Raw genomic sequence first — 27,902 nt, 5'->3', positions numbered from 1 at the left:
CACAATCAATATCAGCAGAAATGTGTGTTGTTCGATATTATTTGTATCTCACAATCGTATTTACTTTGAATGAATTCAATCCTTAAAAGCCATTCTACGACATGGACATTTTATTTTCAGTTAGGCAGATCGTTGGGCAGCTACCAGAACTTTGACAACACAGTAGGGTCCTTCGTTTAGCGCCAGTTTAGATTTCCTCCCCTCGCTCCGAGTGCAGGCTGTAAAGACTACAAGATTAATATCTCGATTTTTATCAAATATAACCCATGCCTTGTACAAAATTACGCGCAGTGCTAAGTTTTGGGGAACAAACAACACATTGACAGGTTGAAAGTAGTTGAAAAATCCGTCAAAGTTGCATTAGAGCTAGCAAAGGACACAAAGCTTTAACTGTTAGCTCTAGAACCAGAGGTAAGTTGGCTGTCTTATTATCTTTGAGTAACGTTAAACATACAAATACATGGACAGTTTATTTTAAAGATAACCTTTAATTTACTTTTCATTTTGATGTTCACAGAACGAAAAAAAGCGAGATTCACACCCTCAAATGTTGACATGTAGCTATTTCTTAGTTTAACTTACAATGTTGAACTGTCTCAGTTTAAAGGGGTCCGGTGAAGCAGGCCATAGCCTCCCCTTACACAGAGGCTGAACCTGAATTTCAATTCTTCACTCATCTTTTTCAAATAGAAGTTTATTTCCACTATAGTCAGCCTATGTTTTGCCTGCACAACGTTTTGGTGCACTGGCCAGACAGACCAGATGTTTGGACGGCAGTTTTGCGTGATACACACTGCATTGGTCATGGTGCTTCCACAATTACATAATGTATGCCACTATGTGTGCTGTGTTTACAAGAAAATAATTTACCGATGTGGTTACACAGCCAACTTTTAGTGAGACATTTCTTGTGGCAGTAATTTTTAATTATCAGAATAAAATATTTTCAAGGCAGGACTTTAACAATGTACAAATATATTATAGTGTTATACTATTTTGTACAGTGTAATGTAGTGTGACACTGGTTGAATGAAATATTTGCCCATGTAAACAACATTTGATTTAGATAAAGGTGCAAAAACACACCTATCCACATTCCAACTTGCATCAGAGCATTGGGATATTATACAGTAGCGTGTGCGTTAAAACATGACACAAAATGCACAGAATATAATATAAAACTGGTAAAGTGCAGATAAAACCGTGAAACTGCAACTAAATGTTGTACTGATAAACAGTCATTACGCTGTTTAACAACATTATGCAAAATGAGAATAAATAGGGAAATGTTGTTATTGTTGCAGCGAATAAGCGGGGACACATATGCTACAATTGATGTAGGTACTAAGCTGGCCCGAGAAAATACAGTAAACAACACACAGTGACACATTTAAATTATATTTGCAATTAAATTTTCTAGAGAGAAAGCAGGCCACTGAGGCCAGGCTTCCAGGTCCAGTCTTATTTTCTTAGGTCTCTAAACAATGTTATTATAAGAGCTGCCAAATTAGTCTTTCCTTCACTCCGCACAATAACATAAGTGTCTGCCTTCTCGTAGGTCACCAGTTCATCTAAAATCAGCACCAACATTCACATCTCTGAAATGGAAAGTAAGTACAGCATCATTGGATTTTAAAACACATTGAAGTACAACTTTATGAGTAGATCACAACATAATCCGTTTATGTCTTCTCTGTCCAGGTGAGGATGATCTGGACATTCTGACGGCGCTGCTGGCCGAGAGCGAGGGAGTCGGAGAAGAGCAGGGTGGTCAGGAGCAGGCAGACGACTTGGACGGCCTGTTTGACGCCGACAATGACGATGAAGAAGAGTACAAAGAGGGCGTCGAGGAGGAAGGGCGAGATGTGTCGGATCTCTTTGGAGATGTGGAAGACATTGAAAATGAAGAGAAAGACACTAAAAGAAAAGAAAGTGGTGGAGAAGCCTGCGAGAGCCTGGACAGGTCCAAAGAAGATTTACAAGGTTTGTGCAACTAAAGTCTCTCCTCTCGCCCAATTTATGGTCCTGCGTTAAATCTACACCGTAGGTACATGCGTAGGTACGCCGTAGTCTGACGTGCACCTATAAAAAAAAAGTGTAACTACACATCGTGCCGATGCAGAACGCAACAACTGTGATTGGTCCTTTGGCCGTGGCTTGGTAGCGTCGCATTCCCTCCTCATTTCCAGGTTCTCCTTCTCTCCTCTGTTAACAACATAAAATCAGGTTAGAAAGCACAGGGGAGACACTTTGTTTCTCCCTCTATATCTCTAGGGTCGGTACTCGCTCCGAAGCTAAAACCCGTCACTCTCTCGCTTGCTCTACCACACACTTCCCAGCATACAAACATGCCGGTCCTGCTATTCTCTCAAAGAGCAATGCTAGAACGACGCAGACACCAGTCCACAAGTATAAACCTCAGGCCATTTACGTAGGTTCTGCATAGATTCTACATACAACCATAAATCTACCTTAATCTGCCTTTAGTTGATGTACAATGTAATGTTTGTGTTTACCGGCGTTATGTCTTCCTTCCTCAGACGAGCTGAGGCGCATGCAGGAGCAAATGCAGCGGTTGCAGCAGCAGCTGGAAGCAAGCCAGAAGGTTTCCACCTCGTCTTCCCCTCCGGTCACGGCTGCAGGGGGCACGGCTCGTCCCAAACCAGTGACTCCCAAACCGACACCCACTCCACAGCCGACCGCCAAACTGGCCCAGGCCAAACCCGCCTCTACCGCAGCAAAGACCAAGGCACAATCAGGTAGACATTTAGTTGTTCACCAGCCACACTGGCTGACAAATTCAGTCCAGTGGCAGTTTTTGTTATTTTATTTTACTCATGAAGTACAGAATAAATTGATAAAGACCCAAACAACTGCACATAACTGCAGTGGCAACAAAAGTTGATTTTGTTTTCTCCTTGACAGCAGCAACATCTTCTCCCGCTCCAGTCAGTGGAGGAGGTGTGAAGCTCCAGGAGTCCTCTGACTTTTTTGATCAGCTGAACAATGCTGACTCCTTCAAACGTAAACCCCGGCTAGCTCACCATCCCAAACCAAGCACGTTGCCAGGTAAAACCTATCTTTGCGCAAAGCATTTACCTAAACCAGAATTACTGAAAGCATTTTGTCATTGGATTTGCTCATGGTATATTTATGTACAAAAGAAATGATACTCGTGTATTTATTTGAGTGTATTTCATGGTTTTGTCATCAGAAGACAGAGGGCCGCTGGTGGAGATAAAGATTGGCAGCTCCTTCCAGCCAGTAGAGAGCACCAGCCAAGCTTTCAATCCTGTGCGTTCACCTCCAGCCTCTCAGAGCAAACCTGCATCGGCTGCATCAGCAGGACAGCCCAAACCTTCTCCTCTTCCTCCCCTTCCTAAAGATGTGGGGGTTGAGAAATACTCAGGACTGCGGCTCAGGTGAGGACACTGAAGTCATGATAACACAGGCCTTTTATAAAAAAAAAAAAAATCTGAAGTGAAAAAAAGTCTCATGCTGGGCTCTTTTCCGATTCAGAAAACCGCGCGTTTCCTCCAGCGAGATGGACCGCAAGATGGCCGACCGCCGTCTAATCCGTCTGTCCCAGGTACCGGAGCGCGCGGCTCGAGAGAAGCTGGAGGATAGCGACTGGGTGACCTTCGCTGTGCTGGTCAACAAAGTCACTCAACAAAGCAGCAGCAGTGTAGGTCTATGCTCAAGCCTCCCATCCATGGTTGTAACCCTATGTGTTTGGCTCAGTACTGTGATATGTCAATGGTTACAAATCACACACACATCTCAAATTTGTTGTGATTTAAGGACATTTTTAGCTATCATACGTAACAATAATTCTGAATGTTTTTTGAAGCTGTGGAGCTCTGCTATTTTGCTATTTCTAGTAACTTTGGTGAAGCAAGGATACATCAACATCCACGGCGTGGCTAACGTTTGTTAGCTGAATATACGTTAGTTCACCATATAAAAAGATATTTCACTCAATGTTAGCTGCTCACATTGTCTGCCTTTCTCTAAAATATTAGAAAACACTAAAGCAGAACCAGAAAACCCAAGCTGTTAAGAATTTAGTGTTGCTCCATTATTTCTGAGACCAGGGGGCTGTTTCCCAAAAGCAGACTTTATAAATCCAGGATAACCGATAAAGCGAGGCTTGACCTATTGGCCACACACCACTGAAATTCATCCAAAGTTATAATTAACTTAGCAGATCTGAAAATATATTGGAAGCACTGTGTACTGTCACATTTTTTATGGAGTGCTTCTTCTCCTCAGGGCAAAACCTTCAGCATCTGGAAACTGAATGACCTCCATAACTTGGAAGTGTTTGTGTCTCTGCTCCTGTTCGGCGAAGTTCACAAAGAGCACTGGAAAACGGAGACGGGCACCGTCATCGGACTCCTCAACCCAAACCTCATGAAGCAGAAAGAAGGATATGACGGGGTGAGTGGACAGTCTGGACTGAATACAATGTACATACAGCAGAGAGTGTTCTGACAGCAGAAACCAATGTTTACTTTCATTACCTTCACATTGATGCAGTCATTTTACAGCTGTCGGTGTAAAGAGCCTCAAGTCACTTCCACCAATCAGAAGTCACATTTTAATGTGGATCTTAACCTTCTCGAACACATTACAAATAGATGAACTATGCGTAGATGTTAGTAGAGCAGAAGGATTTAAAGTCCCGTGTCACTGTTAGCTCATTTCCCTCAAAAACTGAACTGCTTTTCACTAAAATAAAGTGATAACCTTGTTTTATTTATGTTTTACTGAATTGGTTTCAAGACTTTTTTGTCATTGACTGGTCTGGCAACTAAAGCAGCGGCCAATAAAAGCCGAAAACAGACTGGTGGTGTTGGGTGAAAATAGCCAGTAAGGTTGTCAGCGTTGCATGCAAAAAAAGAGGTGTTAAGAGAGGAATGTGGCGACAAAAGCCAAAGCTGTTACCAACTACACACACACATATGTATATACACACACTGACACACACACTCTTAGGCCAGTTTGAGTTCAGAGCCTCTAATCTCAGACGACAAAAGGAATGGGGAATGATCTCCACTGCAGTCACAGTTTGGACACAGTTTATAGTGTCTAATGAACTAAATCATGCCGTGCTGTGGTCAAATCAAATGATGAGGTGATGTTTGTTGCATGAAGAGCTGTCAATCAAACACAATTTTGGCTTTTGTATGGAACTTAAAGCAAAATGTTAAATCTAGGCCATATGTATGCTATGACTTCTTACCTACTGTTCCTTCTTGTTTGTGATGGTGTAAATGAAGGGAGAGTGATGGACTTCTATCTAATCAGATGTTGTTGTCTGGAAACTATCAATGAATTTTCTTAATAATTATAGTCATATCAGGGGAAAATATAAAAAGAAAAATCCCCCGAAACGCCAAAGAACAGAACCTTTTAAACTTCTACAGATAAAGCTTCATATTTTGCTTATTAAGACAACTTTTAACATGAAAAAGACAAACATGAAAAGGGGAACATCATAAAGTGGTGGCCTAGTTAAGTTAGCACTAAACAACTTTTTAAATCCAACATAAAAAGTATAGGACAGATTTGTATTAAAAAAACAACCTTATTGTCTGCTGTGGTAAATAATAGGTAGTTTCTGAGTGCTGGAGTTAGACAAAATGGCGTCCCAACTGGTGCATCGTGACTATCTAAAGGTGCACCTTGCAACAGGAGAAAAACCACTGTGGTCCAGCAGAATACAAAGTTGGAAAACATGGAATTCAACTCCAGAGAGATTGAACCGCAAATTAATTTCTATCTCAGTTTACTTGAAGAACAAGTACGGTGTGAACGGAAGGACAGCGAGGCGAGGCTCACCCAGAGTGAATCTGAGGAAAGAGTTCATCTGATAATCCTCGATCAGCTCCAACAACAGAGAGAGGGCGGCAGTTGGAGCCATGAGAAAGAGCTGATGCAGAGGGAAATGTGTGAGTTGAAAGTTCAGCTGGCTCAACGTGTCCACTCCCCACCCAGGCAAACAATATCTGAAATCCCAGCTGGAAAAAATCAGCAACATGCTGCAAAAAGCCCAAAAAGATCTGGACCTCCAGACCTTCATACTGAAGACCTGAAAGTTGAACAGGAGCAGATGAAGGGAGAGAAGGGGGCCCTTCAAAATGAAGTGGAGACTCAGAAGATGGAGCTTCGTAAGGAAAGACAGATGCTCGCGGTAGCTAAGACCACCAACGTGAGGTTGGAGAGTGAGAGGGCTCACGCTCAGGAGCTGAAGAATGAGTTTACCAAGATGGAGGAAGCTCTCCGAAAACAGGAGGAAGAGGCGAAGAAGATACTAGAAAGATCTCAGGCTTCCCATAGAGCCCAGCTGGAGATGCAGGACAAAAACAACAAGAACCTGATGGCTGCTCTTAAGAAAAAGTTAGAACATCAGCTGGTGGCAGCAGGAGAAAAGCTCCGTGCTGGAGGAGAGAGAGAAAACGAGAGCCTCCTATGTGGCTCAGATTGACGAGCAAAGCTCTGTGAGCGACGCCCTCCTGGCTGATCTGAAGAAGGCTGAGCAGCAGCTGGAGAGTCATCTCAACGAGTGGAAGGAGGACAAGTCATCCCTCCTTCAGGCCACAGAAAGCCTGAAGCTGACTCAGCAGGAAAAGGAGCAGGAGTGGGAGAGGACGGAGAGCACCCTGAGGTCCCAGCTGGTAGAGCTTCAGAAGAAGAAGTGGTACAGAAAGCTTCTCTAATGCCCGGCTGAGGAAAAGAAAATGTATTTATACACAAACAATCTTTTAAAAATAAATGCATAAAAATGATGTCATGTTTGTTGGTCTGTTTTAAAATGTGAAGTTGCACTACGGTCATGTGTAATATGAAATGCTTAGTTTGATGCATTATAACTCTGGGGACAAACACTCATGAGTTCTCACTTTCATCCTAGACCCCCAAAAATACAAGTTGGTCTAAATATAGGTTTTTGTCTGGAGTTACATGTTGGTCATCCAAAGATAATAATTCAGTTGAAAACACGGGAGCATTTCTTTCAGGGACATTTTGCAGGTTTACTACGAGTCTCATGTAGCTTTAGACTTTAAGACCAAACAGGTTTATTTAGTATCACAGAGCCTTTCAAACACAGCTGCTATTCAACGTTTTAGGGCGAGTAAATGCTTTAGAATATTTGTAAACACAATGAAGATTAAAATATAATCTCTATAAACAAGGTTAAAGGTTATCTGGTAATTTAGTTTGCTAGAAACTTGAATTATTTGGTAAAGATCAATTATCAGTTTACTTTTTGTTTTGGGAATAATCAATACATCCTATGATTTGACTACATGTAGTTTTGGTTTAATGATATAACAAACTTCAGTTTGACATCCAGAGTCAAATTAGCAAAATAATTTGGAGTGATTAGAGCAAAAGGACGAAAATAAATTCTATCCATATATCAAGACATTTCTTAATCGGTGTTATATATTACTTGAAGCCTATTCTGTGATTTACGTGTTATATAGTAGGCCTACTACAGTATTTACTCTACAACTGCAGGAAAATCTAACTATCAAAGTGGGACACTGTATCAGCAGATACTCAGTATTGGCTTCATTATAACTAATAACACGAACGTGACCCCTTAAATATATCTAAATGTATCCGCTATTTCTTGGCAAAAGATTGTACGGTCTGAATAAAATGTGGAAGACTCAAAGACACAGTTTCCTCCTGGGCATTTCAGTCTGTTTGCTCTGTGTTCTGAATGATGAGTGAGCATCTGATTGCTCATTCAGGGCCGCTCCGCCGGCTATGTGTTTACCTCTTCATGTACGTAGCAGAGTACTATGAGATCCTCTGGTAACCCTGAGCCCTACGGAGAGGTTTTTAATTTCACGTCTTGTCTAAAGAAAAAGCATGGAGCCCACAAACTGCTGGACATCTCAAGGCCAAAAAGAAGCAGAAAATCTTCTTGAGGGCATTTATTAATCCGTACTACGAGCATGGTGCAAACACCAACAGGCCAGCATTAGAAATTACCCAAAATATTTAAAAGGTAAAGACAGTACTTAATCAAGACAACTTTGTCCCCATTAGCTCCTTGTGTCTTAAGGTCCTTAAACCATGAAATCCTAGACAGATCTCTGGTCAGATTTGGATGAACGTTAGAGGGATGCTGCATCTTCATGCTGTTAACCCGCAAGTTGAAAGATCTATTCATGTCTTGGCCTCTTATGGGTCCTGTAAACAAATGTAAAATATGCATGAAAAAGCTTAATATTGAGCCCTATGTATGGTGCTTGAGAGGTAGAATCAAACACAGGCACGGATTTACAGTAGGAATGGGTCATGAACCGCAACATTAAACCATATTGATTGAAATGACATCGCTTTGTTCGTGGAGAGGCAGCGGATGCGAGGACGTCAGGTGCACCGGTGCGACCTGGGAAAAATCTTAGTTGCACCCTTACAAATTGGTCGCACTCTAGAGCCCTCCAGCCACAAGGAGAATGAAATAAAAGACAGAAAAGGCAACACGGGGAAAGATCTGATTTGTTGTGTATTGTATTGTTATTTGTTATACTTCATAATTTCAATGATCATTGCTTGTTACTACTGTAAGCTGTTTCCTCTTCCAGATATAAAAGCTTGTGTTGAACGTGTGCAGGTGAGCCTGACCGTGGACAACCCCCAGAAGGTGTTGCTGATGGGCGAGGCTCAGGACTACAGCAACTGCAAGGGCATGAAGAAGAACGGAGACCCCTGCTCTCAGATCGTCAACATGGTGGGTCCATCGGCTTTCAAACGAGCAAAGTGGCAGTTGGTCAAGGTTCAAAAGGTTGTATATACGTTGCGTGTTACATTTCCAATGTTTATAAATGAAAGCCCGCTCAATTTTTCCTTTCCGGTTTTGCGGTTGCTTCTGCTTCTCCAGGAAAACACGGCCGTGTTGCATTATGGGATATAGCAGCAAAATCGAGGCTACATCGTACTAGCCTGGCTCCGCCCTCCTACGTACTTCCGCTCAATTTTCCTTCAGTACTCCGTCTGGGTTTGCCGTATATTTGAGGGTTTTCTCCGGTCAAATTTTTACTGGTCCCATCAGCGAACAGAGGGGGGGGCTGAGAACGGCGTTGAGGTCGTGCGCTAGTTTGAGCTGTAGTTCCGTAATGGCGGAGGAGAAAGATGCGAGCGAAGCCATTCGGTCCGTTGTGGCAACGCTGCTGAATGTCCAGAAGCCCGAGCAAGAACAATCTTTGAGTTGTGTTGGTGGCCGTGATGTTGTGGCCCTCCTCCCCACGGGGTTCGGGAAACGTTTGTTTTTCCGCTCCGTTAGTGGTGAAGGAGTTGGCTAAGGCTAGCGATGCTAAGCCGACGTCACGACCGAACTTAAGCGATTGGTTATGGCGGATCCAGAGTGGCTCTGGGCAGATCCAGTAGTTTTAAACTTCAGCAGAGTACCCGCCTTCAAGGAAGTTAACACTTGTCAATGGAGAGTGGCCAGACTCTCTGTACAAATGAAATGTACAGAGAGTCTGGTTGGACCAGGCTAACATCGTTAGATGTTACAGTATGTACACTCAACTTAGTTGTGCATAGTGGGTATTTTACAGTGGACTATATAGTCAATGAAATTAACCGCGGAGAATTCGAGCACCATTACAAAATAGCGAAGACACTAAATATCGCTCTATTTCCGTGATAGGGAAAGGGTTCCAACACAGTTTTTGTATCCGTTATCAGGATTCCATCACATCTTTTATTTTTTTATTTTTTTTTCATTGATTCAACCTTTATTTACACTCAAGAGATCATTGAGGGGCAGCCCTAATTTTCAATGACATCGAGTCAGTTACAAAGAAAACAACACGGAAAAGGAAGCAGCACCATCATAAGAACATAGACACTAAAACTTTCCGAGATGGAAAAACTGTTTGATAAACAGATCAGGACAACCAGGATGCAAAATAAATACAACTCTGTAAAGGAACTGCAAGGAGACGTTTGAAAGTCCAAAATCAGATTTCTAAAATGTCCAAAAGGCACAAGTGAGTTGACCTGTCTCTGTGTGGCTGTTTGATTACAGTTTGAGTGCCAGTACTGTCAGTATCACGTCAAGGCCCAGTATAAGCAGATGAGCTCAAAGAGGTCCGAGCTTCAGTCGGCTTTTTCTGGAAAAGCTCCCAACCGGTTGAAGGGGAAGGGCGGCGGCCTGAAGGAGCGGCTGTGTCAGGACGGCTTCCACTACGGCGGTGTGTCCTCGGCCGCCTGCGCCGCCTCACTGTGAGTGATGTTAGATGTTGTCGTTTCATTGTATATTCCTTTTAAATGTGTTTTGTTATTCCTGCCTGTTTTCTACAAACCTTCCGTTTAATGCACAGTATCTGATGAATGCAAATAATAATAATAATAATACTTAATGTAGTAATAAAAGTGCACCATTTTAAAATTCAACTGACAGCAGACAGTGATGCATACCGAGGCCACAACCCTGTACAATTTGGATTCTGGCAGAAATGGTGTTTGTATTTTTTTACAGTGTGTTGTTGAAGTCAGATTGTGCAGGCTAACTGCAACTTCCGAAGCCAGGAACACTGTGTGGGACTGGGCAGAATCTAAGCCGCTGGGCATTTTCAGTAAAAGGTCTGTGTGTTGCAGAACGGCGTCCAAACCGAACAAACCCAGCCAGACGACTCTGAGCAAGCTGTTTGTGAAAGGCTCGGCTCAGCTCGCGGATCAGGCCAAGAGGCTGGGTAAGGACTGATAGGCTCTCTCTCTCGTACACACACTCATACACACAAACCCAAAGACTGCCAGTTAACCTTGGCTAGTTGTCTCTTTTGAAAATATTGAAATATTTTGGGGTTTCACAGCTTCTAAAAGTCTACAATACATTAGTCTGTGCTTTGAGGACCTGTTGGGTTTTGGAGATGTCTCGTATTACATCACCTCCAATTAACAAAATGTACTTAGTTATAATCTTGACGGTGAACAATCCCTTTATTTTTAATGTTTTTTTTTGTTGTTTTACTTTTCTTTTTTAGCCCTGAAGTCTGGTGAAGTTTCGGGTTGTACGAATGAATTTAAGAGCCTGCTGTCGGCGCCGACCCCCGGAGCTCTGCAGCTGAAGAAGCACTTGGCGCAGGGCAGCCAATCAGGTACACCCCCTGGAAATATCTCCGTGCCTTTTCACCACTTAAGCTGAGGATGAATGAATGACTTTAATTCTATTTGAGTACCATCAAACGGCCCATCCCTCATTGGATTATAAGACACATTTACAACACATCAATATTTGCGCTGGTCACAAATCAGATCCAGGGGATCCGATAAAAAGCAACCGCAACAGTTCCCAACCCTTGACTGATAGGTGTACTTCCTGAACTCCCATGCATTCGCTAAATAAGATGCCAATTGAAGGTGTCTTTTTCAAACAACCATTTCAGACAATGTGAGTTAGAGGGTGGATACCCCAACCGGTTCGGACAAATATTTAGAAATGATGTTCGGGTTCGGGTCGGGCTCGGTCACATCAGCGTGATAAGGCATTGAACATTTTAAATTAAAAAAATGATGTATTATGTAGGTTAACGTGCGCTTGTTGCCCCGTGTGAGCTGATGCACTCATTGTTGACATTTCTGAATGCCTTTCTTCAGTTGTTTAATAAAAGGCTTTCCACACAAACAAACATATGTGTCAATTAGTATGAGAAAAAAACAGATTTGAACTGTGTCGGGCTCGGACATACATATCTTAATGCCTGTCGGGCTCGGGCCGGGTTCGGTTACTGCTCTGTCGGACGCGGGCTGGGCTCGGACAGAAAAATGCGAGTCATTCATATCCATCAACACACTTAGTGTAGTCTTTAAATCATTATTTAAAAATGTCACGACATTTCCAGTACAAAGGGCAGTAAGAAAAACCAAATGATACCCGTTTTCTATTTCTCTCAGATGACACACTGGACACATTCCATTCCATTATTCTTCCACTGCAGCTTACCGACCCATTTAGATATCAAAAGGCAGTATGTCAGCTCTAATCTGAGCACCAAAAGACCACAAGTAGATTATAAGAACATAAGAAGTTAATTTGAATCTCAAAGCAATTTAGAATATAGTCCAGTGATGTTCATTTTCTATGTCAATATTCAAATCCGCCCTTCGCCCTTTTTATTAAAGTGCCCATATTATGAAAAAAACACTTTTTCTGGGATTTGGGGTGTTCTTTTGTGTCTCTGGTGCTTCCACACACATACAAACTTTGAAAAAAATCCATCCATACTGTTTTGAGTGAGATACGGTTTCTGAATGTGTCCTGCCTTCAGTCACCTAGTGAGCTGTTCAAATTCGGCTCGGACTGTGACGTCACAGTCCGAAATGAGCTGGCTAACCACAACCGTTAGCTCGTAGCGTTAGCATGCTACGTCGTTCTCAATAGCAAAGCACTGCTACAACACACACAAGTTCACCATAATCTACAAAAGAACTACTTACATGTAGAAACAAGGTGAAAAGAAGATCTGCAGCAGTGAGAGAGCTGTGCAGTACAACAAAAATATGGTGTTTTTTTGAAAATGAAACCATGTAAACCTATTCTGGTACAACCTTAAAATACAGTTATGAACCTGAAAATGAACATAATATGGGCGCTTTAACCTTTTTATTAACCTTTTATTATCCATCTTCAGTCTCCAAAGATGCAGGGGGAGCTCCAGTTCAGTCCATCTCAGCCTCAGACCTGCTGAAGCAGCAGAAACAGAAGCAGCGGGAGTTTCTGCAGAACCGGCGGCGGCGGGCAGACGAGATCCAGAAGAGGGTGCTGCATAGCCCAGTGGGGCCCAGACCCGGGTCTACGTCCTCACTGGGCCGAGATGGTCTGATGTCCCCGAAAGCAGCTTCTGAGGTCCCCAAGGCCACCCAAAGCCCCGCAGCTCCCCGCGCTCCCACCCTGGGCCGAGGCTTCTCAGAGGGGGAAGACATCCTCTTCTTTGAGAACAGCCCGCCTCCGGTGCCCGCCCCCAGCGCTCTCAGCCTATCAGCCGCCAAGCTGGCTGCTCTGAAGAAGCTGAGAAACAAAGGGGCGGGGCTTGAAAAGGAAGACCCCAACGCTGTGAAGAGGAAGAGGAGTAACGGCAGTGAGATCAGCACCCGAGTGGAGAAGAATCTGACCTCACCCAATGGTACACAGTCGCAGCGCACTGAGCTCTCACAGCCACCGTATATATCTCCAACGTACACCTAGCTGAGTTTAGATGTTTAACTTGGTAGCAGCTCACATAAGAAAAGAAATTCATGACCGACCACAAAAGAGCTCACTAATGAATGTGAAGACATTTGAGCACTTGATTTGATTAGTAAAATGTAGAATTTCTCTCCCAGTAAAGTCATATATAAAATGACTTTATTGTTGCTGGTTATAACCGGACCTTTAACCCACTGTGCAGTTGAATCGTCCAGTAATGAGGAAGAGGAGCCGGCCCTGAAGAAGAAGCGAGAGCAGCTCCTCTACATCCAGTCGGAGGAATTTCAAAAGATCCTCAACGCCAAATCTCGCCACGGAGCTGCACTACAGGCGGTACGACCAGTGGCACTTCACCATGTGCTGTGTCTGTTAAGACTTGTTTTGCTGAGCCCATTTAGATTTACAGCTGTTGCACATACCGTAGATATAAGGTAGCTCTGAGGTCTCCCTTGTCTTCTTATTTTGCAAATCCAGCTGCATTTCTACATGTAAAACTTTGTAAAGTGTGTCTGACTTTTCGGGCCGGAATACTCTCTCTCTCTCTCTCTCTCTCTCTCTCTCTCTCTCTCTCTCTCTCTCTCTCTCTCTCTCTCTCCCTCTCTCCCTCTCTCTTTCTCAGGCGGAGTACCAGCTGCAGGAGAAGTACTTTGATCCACTGGTGAAGAAGGAGCAGATGGAGGAGAAGATGAAGGGCATCAGAGAGATGAAGTGTCGTGCTGTATCCTGTAAAAAGGTACTGAGTTAAATTGACACCAATTTGCTTCAGATATGTATAAATATATTTTAAAAAATTAAGATTGATCTTTGAAATAATACTGAGATAGATATTAAATCCAGGCAGCTAGCTAGACTATCTGTCCAATCTGAGTTTTCTGTTGCACGACTAAAACAACTTTAGAATGTAGACGTTCCACCAAAAACAAGTTCCTTCCCGAGGCTATTTTGCACGGTGTCTCCGTGCTGAGCTCAGCACCGCCCAAGATGATTGTGATTGGTTTAAAGAAATGCCAATAAACCAGAGCATTTTTATCTCCCATCCCAGAATTGCTGTGTGGACTAGCCACACCCTCCTCCGCAGCGCTGTGGAGGAAGGTACACATATAAACGGACACATAGAAACAACCACATTTACTACAACAACACCGGATCTATACAGAGTTAGCGAGCGAGTTTGTTCAGCAGAAAAAAACGCCAAAACGTCTGCCAAAGCGGGTCCTTCTACACCTCCGAGTCCTGTAGACATAGAGGGTGATTGGTGTCATTGACAATGGTGAGGGCGAGGCGTGTGATGGCTCCATCGTTCAGGTCTGAGATGTTGGGTGTAGGGGAGCTGATCCTTTTGGAGGTGAGTTTTGTTTTTGTTAGAAATGGTGAACATGTAGAAACGGGGAGAACCGTACAGCACGATGGGTTGACTTGTGTCTTTTTGTTTCCAGTGCGGTTACACCTACTTCAAGCCGGCGGATCGTTGTGTGGAGGAGAACCATGACCTGCGGTGGCACGATGCCCTGAAACGCTTCTTCAAATGCCCCTGTGGACAGAGAGCCATCGCTCTGGACAGACTGCCAAACAAACACTGCAGGTACGTTAAATACATATTCCTCAAGCTCTTTCTCATTCCTTTGATAGTTTTTCAATGAAATGATATGTACATTAACTAATGTTTTACCCTTTCAGTAACTGTGGTCTGTTTAAATGGGAGCGTGATGGGATGCTGAAGGTAAAATCTCTCTCTGACTCATGGACTACCTCTCCTTGTTCTCTCACATTGGAAGAACTCAGACCTGATGTTGCTCTTTATGTTTTTTTATTTTTTATTATTATTGCAGGAGAAAAAGGGACCAAAGATCGCCGGAGAGCTCCTGCAGCCTCGAGGAGAGGAGCACGGCAAGTTCCTCAACAGCATGATGTGAACGCACCAGGATTTTTATTTTTTATAATTTTTGTAATTTAAGTGTCTTTGTTGCATTTTTACATTTGTATGAATAATGTTTTTAAAGTTTGATGTTTTGTTATTGATTATGGAGATTTGAAAGTCTTTGATTATATTGGATATGGAAATAAGATGATTAAAGCAATAATTTGCAACGTTTTACGTCAACTGTCCGTTTCGGAAAAAGCTGAGCACACAGATTCTGGTGTTGATCTGGAATCCTATAATATTTAATAGTATGTAGCAAACATGTTTTAACTTAATCCAGCAACATTAAAGAGCCCCTATTATATTCCTTTTCAGCGTCATATTTGTACTGTTGGGGTCTACTAGAACAGGTTTACATGCTTATCTGCTCTGATTGGTCAGCTGGCCCACTCTGTTGCAATTGGTCAACCAAATTCAAACAAGCCGCTGGGCAGGCTGTGGTTGCTCAAGCGAGGTTTACGGTCGGCGCGGTGTTCCGGCGCGAGAGCCATAAAATCATGTCACCACGGCAGTCTTTTCCAGTGCGAAGGCTCCGCGAGCTTTCGCATGGTCGTGCACCTCTGAATTTTTGTAACTATGCGCTGCGCTTTCAGTTTAGTTGTAAAAACTAGCGGAGCAGGTTCACCTGAACAAATATCTGTGGGATCGGTTTACTACTGTTACCAGGCAGCCTGCTTTGTTATTCACAGATAATTTTGTTTGTACGCCCTCTGATGTTTAGGAGAATACTACAACAAACAATGCGTTGAGCATAAATTTATATATCTGAAGCTTCAGGCAGCACATATAAAAACTGGGCTGGCATCTATTACATATACAAAAAACTATATAACACACTAAAAGATGGGGAAATCCAAAAAGCATAATAGGGGCTCTTTAAACCTCCTTATACAGTTTGTGACTGAATAGTACCATTTGCCTTATAGCCTTTTTTCTTTTTTACACAACACATTTTGACATGTTGGAACAATTAGGAAAAGCACAGGTGTAGATAATAAAATTAATGATTGCTGAATTCCTGACAATGTGAATGAGTGCTCACTGTCAAAGCTTACAGGGACACACTGAGCCATCATTATTATTATTATTAGTAACAGCTGTGCTTTTCCTACTATGAAGACCCAAAGCGTCTGCTGCCTTTGTCTCCGTAGAGACAAGCTTAAACACAAACCACAAACTTATTTTTCTTTTCAAATACTCCTTGCCTTTTAATATGTATAACGTGGCGTCTGTTGCTGCTGCACTGGTTGTGATGTTTTTGGGTTTTTCTTTAGAATAAATGGTAGAACTGGGTAGTGGTGGCTGGAAACGTTCCAAAAATAGGTACTCCTACTGTATAAGTTGATCAACAGAAAATCTAAAGAGGGTCTCACCACATGGCTATGTGATCTGAACAAGAATGGACATTTCATCAAAGGTAGGTAACCTACAATATTTATAAGTTGTTTATCCTTATGCAAATGTTCTGCTGCAAAATGTCAAAAAGCTAATCTTAAAGGCCTGTCTTAAACATGTTAGCAATGCTATACAATGATAAACTTGGTTATTTTTCCAGTTGCAACTGTCTGAGGGCAGATAACCCTTCAGCAATTTAAATCATCAGTTTTGTTGCTCTCAGAACTTCTTTCTGTAGTTAAACTTTTGCATCAAAATGTAGAAATCATACAATGCATCAAATACAACATAATGCATCCACCTGTATAATGCAAAGCACCTTCAAGGCAGGTTGAGTAATGGCATGGGGTTATCATCACAGACATCTGTCAGGGTTCCACTTCCGGGATTGCTCCGGTGCCGCCGGAAATTCCACCGTACATCTTTCATTTCGTGTGGATGTCCGTCACCTTCCGCTTTCTTTGTGTTGGCCTTCTAAACTCCGGTGGATTTCTGAGGACTATGGTTAACTGCCTCCTCAGATCTCTGCAGGGTAAATCCAGACAGCTAGCTAGACTATCTGTCCAATCTGAGTTTTCTGTTGCAAAACTAAAACAACTTTTGGACGTACACGTTCCACCCGAAACAAGTTCCTCCCCAAGGCTATTTTGCAGAGGCGCTGTGGCTCCGTCCGGCGCCTAGTGCCGCCCAAGACGATTGCGATTGGTTTTAAGAAATGCCAAATTAACCATAGCACGTTTTTCTCCCATCCAGGAATGCTGTGTGGACTAGCCAGACCCTCATCTGTAGCGCTGGGGAGGAAGGTCTGGCAATGCAAGACTACAGACATCTAAAACCCACAGCTGAATGGTCCGGTGTTTATTTAGCCAACATCTAAAACCACATTTGATTGAAAGCATTTTAATGCCTCTGCCGCTCTGGTTGTTTAAAGGTACCCTGGGAAATATAGGAAACTTATGATGAGCCAGGTTGCTTATATAAAAGCACTTCTTTATTATATCAGTAGGGAGATATTACATAACCGCCTTTGAAGAAGCTCACTTACTGTTTTATATTTCATAGGGACTGAACCAGTCTCCTGTATGGTCACAAACACACTCCATGTGTTGGAGCGATGACTGCTGAAGCCAGCTGGCGCTCACACAAGTCTGCGAGCCAATCCACATGGCCGTGAAGAGGAAAGGTCTGAAGTGGAATCACAGTATAGAGGTAAATTAAGGCTTTTGGATTTACAGCTTTGTGATTAGTAAGTATGGAGTGCCATGCCACATTGAGGGTTTGAGTTGTGCTCCTTATGTTGTTGCTACTGTTTTTTCTCTCTCTCTCTCTCTCTCTCTCTCTGCTTCATCTGTCTCTCTGCTTCATCTGTCTCTCCTTTGCCCAGTTTGTGTCTAATATTTCCACTCTGGAATGTGGAATTCATTTCAGCCTGATGACTTCTGCAGCTCACCTCATCTCTTTTATTCCACACCCCCTCCCTCCCTTTAAATACTCCAAATACCAGACGGTGCTACCGTAACTTAAAACACATCAGTGGTCTCGGGAATCAGGAAACCCTTCTTTGTTTGAAGTCAATTTCTTTCTAAAACTACAATCAACATCAGTTGTTAATGTACGGGGTTGATTTTTATTGCTGTTAACGCCACAGACTGACATTTTATAGCTTGTATGTACTGTACATATACAAAAGGCAGTAAAAACTAGCATGCAAAACATTTAATGTGATATAATGTTTAGCTTACAATACAAAAACTGCACTTTTAATACATTTACAGTTTGATGTGGGGAGACATATTGCACAATTGTTGTTTTTATAAAAAATAAAAGCAAAGAAAACCTTTAGATTAAAGTAGAAAGAAACATGGCCATTACTTGAGCACTTGCTCTCAAAGTTTGATTAATCCCCTTTGGTAGAGGTGATGGCAGTGTTAGCACTGTTCCAATGAGAGGTGCTGTAGGCCGGCCCTCCACGCCACAGAGCACGCTCAGTGGAACCAGTAGTAGCGAGGCTGGAGGCCGTCGTAGTGATACTCTCTGTACTGCTCATTGGTCTCCCTCGATCTCTCATTTTGCTCTGTGGACAAAAAAAGGTTAAATTAAAGTGACTATGATCAATATTTTCTAAATTATCAAAGGATTGCATGACTCCTTAAATGTGATGTGTCAATCTAAGTGAAGATCGTAGTGAGAATTCTCACCGGACTTTGCAGTTTCCCTCAGCTCTACGGAGCTTTATATCGTCTTTTAGCTAATTGTTGAGTTTTCTAGCTAACGTCTTTCCTGTTTTGGTTCACTCTCACCGCTCTCATCAGAGTTTAAAGACAGACGGACTAAATTAGTGACTAGCTGCTGAACATAGTGGAGCATTTAGCGACTGAAGAGCCAGATATTTTCCTCTGGAATTGCAGAGGGACCATAATGGATTGCTAATGATGCTCCCAGTCTATCGGATGTGTAAATAGGCAACTGTTTGCTAATGGTCAGTGCCATATCAACTTTATCAGGTTATAATATGTCAATCTGTCATTTAGCTAGGTGTATGCTTTAGTGTTAGTTAACCAGTGCAAATATGCGTTTCCTAGGATGGCTAAGGAATAACCCCCCCCCCCCCCCACCACACACACACACACACACACACACACACACACACACACACACTTTCTCTCTGCCTTACACGCCTCTGATTAATTTAGCTTAGCCTGGTATTCTTGCCCTAACCCATCTCACTCCTCATGCCTAAACCTAACCAATCCAACCAAAGAAGGCAACTAGTACTACCCAATCAGAGGCACAATACAACATTCCTTCCATCCTTGGAAACGCAAATTTGCTTATGGCGCATACACATATTAACAAGTAGGCCATAGGTAGGAATAAACATTGATGTTAGTTGTAGTTGTAATTCTGAGAGATATCTTGGATTTGTGTTAGCTATATCTCCCAATTGGTTAAACCACCTACAAGTGCGTCAACAAACAAACTGCTGACAAAATGGCAGCAAAGACACCATCGTTGGCAGTTACAACTATATAATCAAATATTAACAATAATTCAATGAATTCAGCTAATGAACTTTGTCTGTATCCGCTTCCACTTGTTAATGACACTCTACAAATATATAACATGATAAAAATAGCTCATTCCCGGAGGTATCTGTGTTCTTCCCCTTTGTACTGGCTTATGTAATATGACCAATAGGTCAGTTTCTACAAAACCTTAGTGTGTTCCGTGGCCTGGTGGAGATCTTTTTGTTTTCCTATAACATTTTGTTGACCCAAACCACCCAAAACACGGTGTATCTTAAAACCCACTCATATCTTTGTGGTTAACAGTTCTTAGTTTAGAAACTGTCACTGCAACTATATCACACCAGACAGACAACCGCAGGGAAGATTGTCAGCTTGGGGTCGACCACAAATAGACACTTTGATTTGGTGTGGAGTCTCAGGCGCTCCACTGTGGTCCAGAGGCTCGTGGGTGCCGAGAGGTTCGTTCAAGATCCACACTTTATCGGGCCTCCGTGTGTTTTCTCTGGTGAGCCCTTTCGTGACGACTGGCATTCAAGTAAATCTTAGGTTTTTCGCAAGGGTGTGTTTACTGATACAAAGTCTCTATGCTTCATCTTCATGTTTCATTCAGTGTATCGGAACAGAGCGATTTTAAGATACACGTACTGTTGAATCTCTTTTCAGTTGTTATTGGAAGCGGTGAAAAGCAGGGTTCAATGGAGGGTTATTTCCAGAGGTATCAAAAGTATTCACATTCATTACTCAAGTAGAAGTATAGATACTTGTGTAGAAGTTGAAGCATCAACTCAAGCTTTTTACTCAAGTAAAAGTACTGGTTTCAAAACTACTTAAAATATAAAAGTAATGTAAGGGGGAAAAAATGCAATTAAGAACAAAAGCTTAGCCCGCCCCACAGGGGCCTATAGTGCACTACCCCACCTCCAAAAAAAAAAAAAAATTCTAAAGGCCATAATGACTATAACATTATATTAAAATGTTAATTTTGAAAAATTTGGGATGCACCTGTTTGAGCCGCATTATGCCCATTTGAAAATGAACGCATTTTAGTACAACGCAAATGCATTAAAAAACCATATGTGTACTACTGAGCATTAACATGTGTTTCATGGAGCGGATGATGTGATGACTAGTTGCCTGTAAGTATTGTAATGGTGCAAAAAGTCAAACTTCAGAGGCATGTTGTCAGTAGCCTTTATTGGAATGTAAATGTACATCCAAGCTTAGCTACAGGAATCTGTGTGGGCAACGGATGTAAGATAACCAAACTGGACAAGAAAATTGCCGGTGCTTGGTTGGGACATTTCCCTCGAGTTCTCTTGAATCTGCCACGGACATCTTCGTACTAGGCTACATTTGTCTGCTATTTCCTTGCTGGAGCGTGACGTGATTTGTGTCATGTGCAGGTACGATTGATCTCGTACAAACCGATAGGGTGTCGGAATGGTATATGTTTATACTTCTCATCCAACCACAATCAAATTCACTCTATACGGATGGCGCGATTTATCTGGATAGGTTTTTGTTTTTTTTTGGTGTTTTTATTATTTCACCGAAGTTGGAAGTAATTTTGCTGATTGTACCCTCAATTCGAGGAAAGACAAGAGTGTCAAGAGGAAAGCATTTGACATGGAAGCGAAAGCAGCTTGCATCCGTGTCTCACCATCGCGCTCCTCCTCGACGTGGTACTCGTACTCATCTCTTTGCTCTTCGTTCTTCTCCCTCCACCGCTCGTTTGCAGCGATCTTCACCCTCTGCTCGGCTGTGGAGAGAAGAAGGGAAAAGATACTGATAATAAACAGCTATTTGATGGACCGACATAACATTTTGTGCGGACATTCATGGTTCCAGAGGATGAGCTGTAATGACTGTAGTGATTCCATAATCTTTCCTCTAACCTCATTAGCAGATCAGAGTTTTCCTTTGTTCTGTGAAATATCTCTTCATCTACCAGATATTATTTAAAGGATCCGGAGAAAGGAAACCTTTTGGCTTTGATGATCCCCTGACATTTCCTCTAGTGTCTCAAGAACTACTGAATGGTTTGGCACCAATTTTTTTACTTGCAATACATTGGTTCATGGCTAAAACCAATGCAAACATCTGACAGCCTCAGCTGCACTTTGTTGTTATTGCTAAGTAGCAAATGTTAGCGTACTAGCACATTAAACTATAAGTGTAAACCAGGGGTAGATGCATAGACTGTATAAGTGAAGCCCAAACATCTGGATCACCCCCTGGTGGCTGGCTGCAGTATAGGTCGTAAACCCCGCCCCCTTCATGTTAGTGGATAGGACTTGGGCCAAACTAAAGTAGCCTTCACCTCAAATAAACTTTTCCCAAAGATGGTTTCTGTCACTTTAGGTGGTTCTTCTAATCCCGCTGATGGTTGTGGAAGTATTTATTTTTCTGATCAGTTAGGTTTTCATTAGTTAGCCTGTTTGATGCTATAAAAACAGGGTGAAAGGTTTGATGATTGACAGCTGTGATTGACTCGTGATTGGTCGGGCAGGTGTATAGGCGGGACTTTGATACCGCGCTCAACCATGTAGCTATGGGCTCGACCGCCCGATCACTACCGCACAGACTCTGGCTCCAAAATTACAAGATGGTGGCGCATATTTTTTTACAGTCTATGTTGTAAACATGATAAGCATTACACCTTTTAACATCAGCATGTTAGCATCGTCATTGTAAGCATGTTAGCGCACCTATTTTAGCATTGAGATCAAAGCACCGCTGTGCCTGAGTACAGCCTCACAGAGCAGCTAACATGGCTGTCTTGTTACCCATTAGAAACACTGGAAAACCGAGTCATTTAAACTCTACTAAGCCAAGGTGGAAAACAAATTTGTGTTAAAACAAATACATGTGGGTAGGGTAAACCATACCACTCACTGTAATGAATTAGAAATGGGTGTAAATTAGGGCTGTCAATCGATTAAAAAATTTAATCGTATACATAATTAACGGTGCCCGAATCAATACTTTTTAAGAAAGTAAAAAAAGAAAAGAAAAAAGAAGGGTACTAAACAACAGTCGGTGACATTAAAGAAGGGCTTGTTTATTGCTAAGGCCATATGGTCAAAATTAAATGATTTGATAATAATCTATAACAATAACTTATTTCACTAGTAAATTGCTGTTGAACGACAAAAACAACCACCAGATGGGAAAATGACATTTACAATAACTTCAAATGCACCACGAGGCTGTGGTTTACCAGAACGCACCGTCTGTGTTTTTCCGACGGCAGCTGCAGATTGTTAGCCTAGAAATCTAGACGCACCCTAGTGGCAGCTGGCTGGTCAGGCTAGCAGACTGTTACATACCGGTGTTGAATCCTGTAAAACACAGTCAAACTTTACACCGTTTAGCGTTAGCTGTCAGCATTTTAACAGTGTTTAATCCAGCTACTAGCTAGCGGTAGGCTAACGTTAGCTGCTGTCGAGTATAGTGTTAACTAGCGTCACGTGCAGCGGTGTTTGTGTTGCCTGTATCTTCCGTCTCAGAGCATCAGAGAGAAGAGCAGACATATCAGTGGCACCAGATTTCGGTAGCCAGGGTTGGCAGGAAGAAGTAACAAGTAGCTAAATGTTCCAATCAATGATCCAGGCAGCACATTCTCGTCTCCCTCCTTCATTTTACAATCAAATAGTGGCTAGAACGGCTCCGGGTCAAACGTCAAGATGGAATGGATTAATCTGCGTTATTTTTTTTAACACGTTATTTTTTCTCAGATTAATTAATCGAAATTAACGTGTTATTTTGACAGCCCTAGTGTAAATACTTACAGCTCCCTCCTGCTCCCTCACTGTACAAAACCAAACACCCCCCACCCATGCAGGTACAGGGCAGCCACTGTATACATCGGACATTACAACGCTGTCTGTGTTTTTCTTTTAGTGTAGGGAATTACATCACAACATTTCATGTAAACACAGAGCAGTATCCACTCTGCAAACATAATTTTACACCTAATACTGTAGGCTAGTGATTTGGGGCTTAGGTGTATAGTAGTCTATATCCACGACGTTCCACTTCCCCAGATTGCTCCGGTCCCGTCAAAAATTCCACCCGATGTATGTCTTTTCGTCCAATGTCCGTTACCTTACACTTTCTTTGAGTTGGCATTCTAAACTCTGGTGGATTTCTGAGGACTATGGTTAACTGCTCCTCAGATCTCTGCAGGGTAAATCCAGACAGCTAGCTAGACTATCTGTCCAATCTGAGTTTTCTGTTGCACGACTAAAACAACTTTTTAACGTACACATGTTCCACCAAAACAAGTTCCTTCCCGAGGCTGTTTTGCAGAGGCACCGTTGCTCCGTGCGCAGCTTAGCGCCACCCATGACGATTGCGATTGGTTTAAATAAATGCCAATAAACTAGAGCACATTTTTCTCCCATCCCGGAATGCTGTGTGGACTCGCCATACCCTCCTTCGCAGCGCTGTGGAGGAAGGTCTGGCAAAGCGAGACTAGGTGTATAGGGAATGTGGCTCACCACCTTCACACTGACTTCACCTGTAAAACTACCTGTTAACAGGTGCATGATCAAGTATCTTTCTGGGCCCTTTTCTTAGTGTAAATGGTGTGTAATCTGTACGCATTACCTACTGTTATTGAACATGGATGCTTAAGTGATAGCATGAGACTTACCCTGATTAGAAGACTATTATGTTACTGTAACAACTACCTTTCCAATGTGGAAGAAATAATGTCCTTTTGTCTTTTCTAACCCTCTCCTTGACCTCAGAATAAAAGATTGCATGCTAAAAGAAAGGTATAAAGGGGGGGAACTCATAAGAAGTTTGGAAAATAGCCATGCTATAAGAAAAGTGCACAAACAAGTCAAGTGAAAAATCACATTTGGTTATGCAATCATCCAACATCTGTTGGAAATATTGCATATACCCGATTTGTACGTTGTCTTTTGAAAATTGTTGCAATGCAGCAAGGAATACATTTCTCTTAATACATTTTGTATCTTAGACTAAATCAGGTTAAAATGATATGAAATAATGAAACTGATTGAACTATTCCCAGGATCTACACACAACCTGTGCATCACTTTCTGGCAACAAAAAAGTCCCTAAAATCACTCCCTCGGCTGCCCCCTCAAGTTCTCATGAACCGAGCTGGCAAGGGACATAAGTGTTTGTTTTTTTCCAAGAATGTGGGCCTGTTAGTCCAGAGACGAAGGCCCCGTTCAGCACTCTGATGGGCGGGCAAGGGGAAATGACCCACAGCCGGTCTCCGGAGGCATGCTCAGCACTTCTCTAATGGGTTTTCCACCACAAAGGAGATAAATTAACAAGGACGTACTTTTAGTGAAAAGATTAATATCGCTGTTATTAGCAGCATTTTTAGCCAAAGGAAGATAGGAATCGTGTTTTGATTTGTGAAAAAAAAATTTTGGTGGTGGGAGTAGTATGATAACAAGTTCCCTTTTGTTTGCAGGATTGTCCTGGAACCCTTTTCATCCGTGTGTTTGTTCATTTGGTTTAAAGTGTGTTGGCGTTGTGTATCGTACTGATGCTGGCAGTGGAAGAATGAGCTTACTGTACTGAGAAACTGAAAGAGCAAAAGCCTGCTCCATACTATCCTGTGACTCCTTCTGCAGGCGTGTGTGTGTGTGTGTGTGTGTGTGTGTGTGTGTGTGTGTGTGTTTAAAGAGCCAGTACTGTATAGAACGACACCTGCTCGAGTTTCCATTACTCTCTTTCTAAAGCATATGATCCTCAGAGTCCAACTACAAACCAATAAACCAACACTCCCACTAACTCACACATAGTCATTTGTCTATGGGCGGCCAAACTTGCCACATTTAAGACTGTCCACAGTGTGGCCACATCAACCACACATAACACCAACTCACCTTGAAACTCATAGTATCGGGTTGAGCGGCGACTGCGGCGTTTGAGGAAGTTGGAGGCGTCTGACTCAGGCGTAAACACCTTCCGTGCTGCACCTAAAAATCAGAGGCCGGAAGGTTAGGGTCACAAAAGAAAGACATTTGGAGCAAGGTTTTGTGAAATAGTTAAAAGGGTTTAACGTGTATCACCTTCAGAATCGGCTGCTTTTGTGTTGTCCCGCACTGCTGCACTTCTCGCCACACTACAAACTTTAAGAAAAAGGAGAAATAACAATGTCCTGTCCTTACACTAAAGCATGTGTATGGGGCCAATATTATTAGTAAATGCATGGTGATATTTCTTTTTAGGTTTGCACAGTCCGACTTGTCAATGTTTACAAGATTCCGAAAATACATACTTAAAAAAGGTGATGTAAATTAACTTTATTTAGGACTATTTGTCGTAAAGAGCTGGAAAAACAAAATTCAAATGTGCTTATTACTATATCCCAAGGATAAAGTGGACCATGAAAACCCCATGTACAGAATAGATCCCAAACTTCTATGCAGGGGCACCAGATCATGACACTGCTAGCCAGTGTTTGTGCCAAAAAAGACTTATAAACAGACTTATACAAGTTACTGCCTCAGCTTACAGTTAGAAATCATGTCGCAAAGACCATACAAAAAATACATAAAAACTGGAAAAACAGAAATTGCAGAAAGAAACAGAAAGTGGGCCATAATTGACCCTTTACAAATGATCAGTGTGGAAGATTGAAAGAGGATTCAAATAGCCATAACCATCATTTTTTCATGATAGCCATAAATCGTAAGAAGTTTCATCTTTCCGTGCCATCTACCAAATTTCACTTTACTCACTGTGGTCTGGTAAGGCTCAATTCAAATTAGTGTTGCCTATTGTCGTCTATACCAAGGTAGTGAAAACTAAGCTTGTGAGATTCAGGCTTTCCTTTGGAGGACTACTGAACATCTTCAGGCAAAAAAAAAAAAAACTTATTTTCTCTCTTTAAATAAAAAAATAAAAACATGTTTATATATTTATATTTTATATATATATATATATATATATATATATATATATATATATATATATATATATAGCCAAACATACAGTGCTTACTTTCCTTACTTGCCTGTACTCTTTACTCAAAATATGACTTAAAACTTTGATGCAAAAATGAGAGTCAATTTAACTTAACAAGTAGCACTTATTGTACAAATTCACATTTACAACTTTTTTTTTTAAGATTATTTTAGGGTGGGGGCTTTTTCTGCCTTCATTTTGATAGGTGAGAATGGGGAGCGAGAGGGGGAAGAAAAGCAGGAAAATGTCACAGGTTGGATTTGAACCCAGGACCTCTGCGTCAAGACACAAACCTCTCAGTACATGTGCACCTGCTCTACCACTGAACCAACCCGGCCACAGACATTTACAACTTGCACCTAAATCAGATTATACAAATGATTGAGGCAATAAAATGCTACCGGATTCAAGTTTTCTTTTTTCATATTAAAGGAGGACCGCACATATCAGTGTTTTATACCCTCAAAACTATTCTGCTTATCTCCCCTGAGGATGTATAATTAAAAAGAACTGTCCCAAACCTTTTCCCAACCACCCAGACAAAATACTCACAGGTGAGGATGAGGAGGGTTGTGAGCAAAGTGAGCATGAAGACTCGAGTCCAGGACATCTTGAGAGAGAAAAGCAAAGAACTCTACTGGACTTAACAGCACATCTAACTGAACTGAGAGAAGAGAGAATGATGAGGGAGGGAGGGAAGGTGGGAGAGGCAGGGAGAGTGGGAGGAGAAAGAAGAAAAAAGAGGCTCAGGGAGGGGATGAAAGCTGCTGGAAAATCAGTTGCCAAAGGGAGAAGAAGAGGAAAAAAACAAGCAGGAGTGATGGGGTGAGGTGAATTAAAAGAAGAGGGCAGCAGAATGGAAATCGCAATACGATATTTAGATGAAAGTCAAAAAGTCTGCGTAAATTCCCTTTTTTAAAGAGAAAGGGTGAGAACAAAAAACTGACATGAGTGAGGACCCGTCTCTCACCACTGGTCAATAAGTTATCAAAGATTCATCCTGGGTGTCAGTGGCCCTTTAACCCTTTTAGTTCATACAGACTTCTAGGATAGCTTTTTGTAGAGCCGTGTTTTGGTGTATTTTCCTTGTATTACATGTTCAATTTAAAGTGCTCATATTATGCTCATTTTCAAGTTCATACTTGTATTTAGAGATTGTACCTGAATAGGTTTACATGGTTTAAATGTTCTAAAAAAAAAAGAAAAAGAATTTGTGTTGTACTGCACATTGCTGAAGCTCCTCTTTTCACCCTGTGTGTTGAGCTCTCTGTTTTAGCTACAGAGTGAGGCAGCTCACTTCTGTTCCATCTTTGTTGGGAGTCACACATGCGCAGTAACCTAGGTAAGGACTACTAGCCAGTCAGAAGCAGAGTATGAGGGA

At 42.0% G+C, this 27,902-nt stretch overlaps 2 protein-coding genes across 3 annotated transcripts; one reads left to right on the top strand and one right to left on the bottom strand.

Moving 5' to 3' along the window:
* The first annotated feature begins 176 nt into the window (after positions 1 to 176).
* Positions 177 to 15,308, top strand: mcm10 (minichromosome maintenance 10 replication initiation factor). 2 transcript variants are annotated; one of them, XM_028570726.1, is made up of 18 exons: positions 177 to 411; positions 1,559 to 1,610; positions 1,702 to 1,983; positions 2,541 to 2,759; positions 2,929 to 3,069; positions 3,215 to 3,422; positions 3,520 to 3,685; positions 4,273 to 4,440; positions 8,639 to 8,755; positions 10,058 to 10,254; positions 10,630 to 10,724; positions 11,016 to 11,129; positions 12,663 to 13,154; positions 13,419 to 13,549; positions 13,836 to 13,949; positions 14,653 to 14,798; positions 14,894 to 14,936; positions 15,046 to 15,308. In XM_028570726.1, the coding sequence occupies exons 2-18, from the start codon at positions 1,604 to 1,606 to the stop codon at positions 15,127 to 15,129; spliced, it is 2,724 nt and encodes a 907-aa protein (XP_028426527.1). In that variant the 5' UTR covers positions 177 to 411; positions 1,559 to 1,603; the 3' UTR covers positions 15,130 to 15,308. The 2 variants fall into 2 exon arrangements, with proteins under 2 accessions (XP_028426527.1, XP_028426526.1); XM_028570725.1 differs by having other exon boundaries at positions 2,926 to 3,069.
* A 2,831-nt stretch (positions 15,309 to 18,139) lies between these two features.
* On the bottom strand, positions 18,140 to 27,189 carry ucmaa (upper zone of growth plate and cartilage matrix associated a). The gene is made up of 5 exons (XM_028571086.1): positions 27,074 to 27,189; positions 25,624 to 25,683; positions 25,438 to 25,530; positions 21,222 to 21,320; positions 18,140 to 18,606 (listed from the first exon to the last, which is right to left on the bottom strand). The coding sequence occupies exons 1-5, from the start codon at positions 27,129 to 27,131 to the stop codon at positions 18,518 to 18,520; spliced, it is 399 nt and encodes a 132-aa protein (XP_028426887.1). The 5' UTR covers positions 27,132 to 27,189; the 3' UTR covers positions 18,140 to 18,517.
* Between the last annotated feature and the right edge of the window lie 713 nt (positions 27,190 to 27,902).

This window comes from Perca flavescens, chromosome 23 (genome assembly GCF_004354835.1).
Source record: "Perca flavescens isolate YP-PL-M2 chromosome 23, PFLA_1.0, whole genome shotgun sequence".
NCBI lineage: Eukaryota > Metazoa > Chordata > Actinopteri > Perciformes > Percidae > Perca > Perca flavescens.
This window is presented reverse-complemented; position numbering and strand designations above follow the sequence as displayed.

What these genes read in the sequence shown, in the direction of transcription:
- mcm10 (XM_028570725.1), top strand. An exon ending in TACTCAGGACTGCGGCTCAG is followed by an intron (nt 3,423 to 3,519) that starts GTGAGGACACTG and finishes TTTCCGATTCAG; the next exon opens with AAAACCGCGCGTTTCCTCCA. An exon ending in GGCGCAGGGCAGCCAATCAG is followed by an intron (nt 11,130 to 12,662) that starts GTACACCCCCTG and finishes ATCCATCTTCAG; the next exon opens with TCTCCAAAGATGCAGGGGGA.
- ucmaa (XM_028571086.1), bottom strand. Translation starts at nt 27,131, where the DNA reads ATGTCCTGGACTCGAGTCTTCATGCTCACTTTGCTCACAACCCTCCTC. An exon ending in AAAAGCAGCCGATTCTGAAG is followed by an intron (nt 25,531 to 25,623) that starts GTGATACACGTT and finishes TCTGATTTTTAG; the next exon opens with GTGCAGCACGGAAGGTGTTT. An exon ending in CCGATACTATGAGTTTCAAG is followed by an intron (nt 21,321 to 25,437) that starts GTGAGTTGGTGT and finishes TTCTCTCCACAG; the next exon opens with CCGAGCAGAGGGTGAAGATC.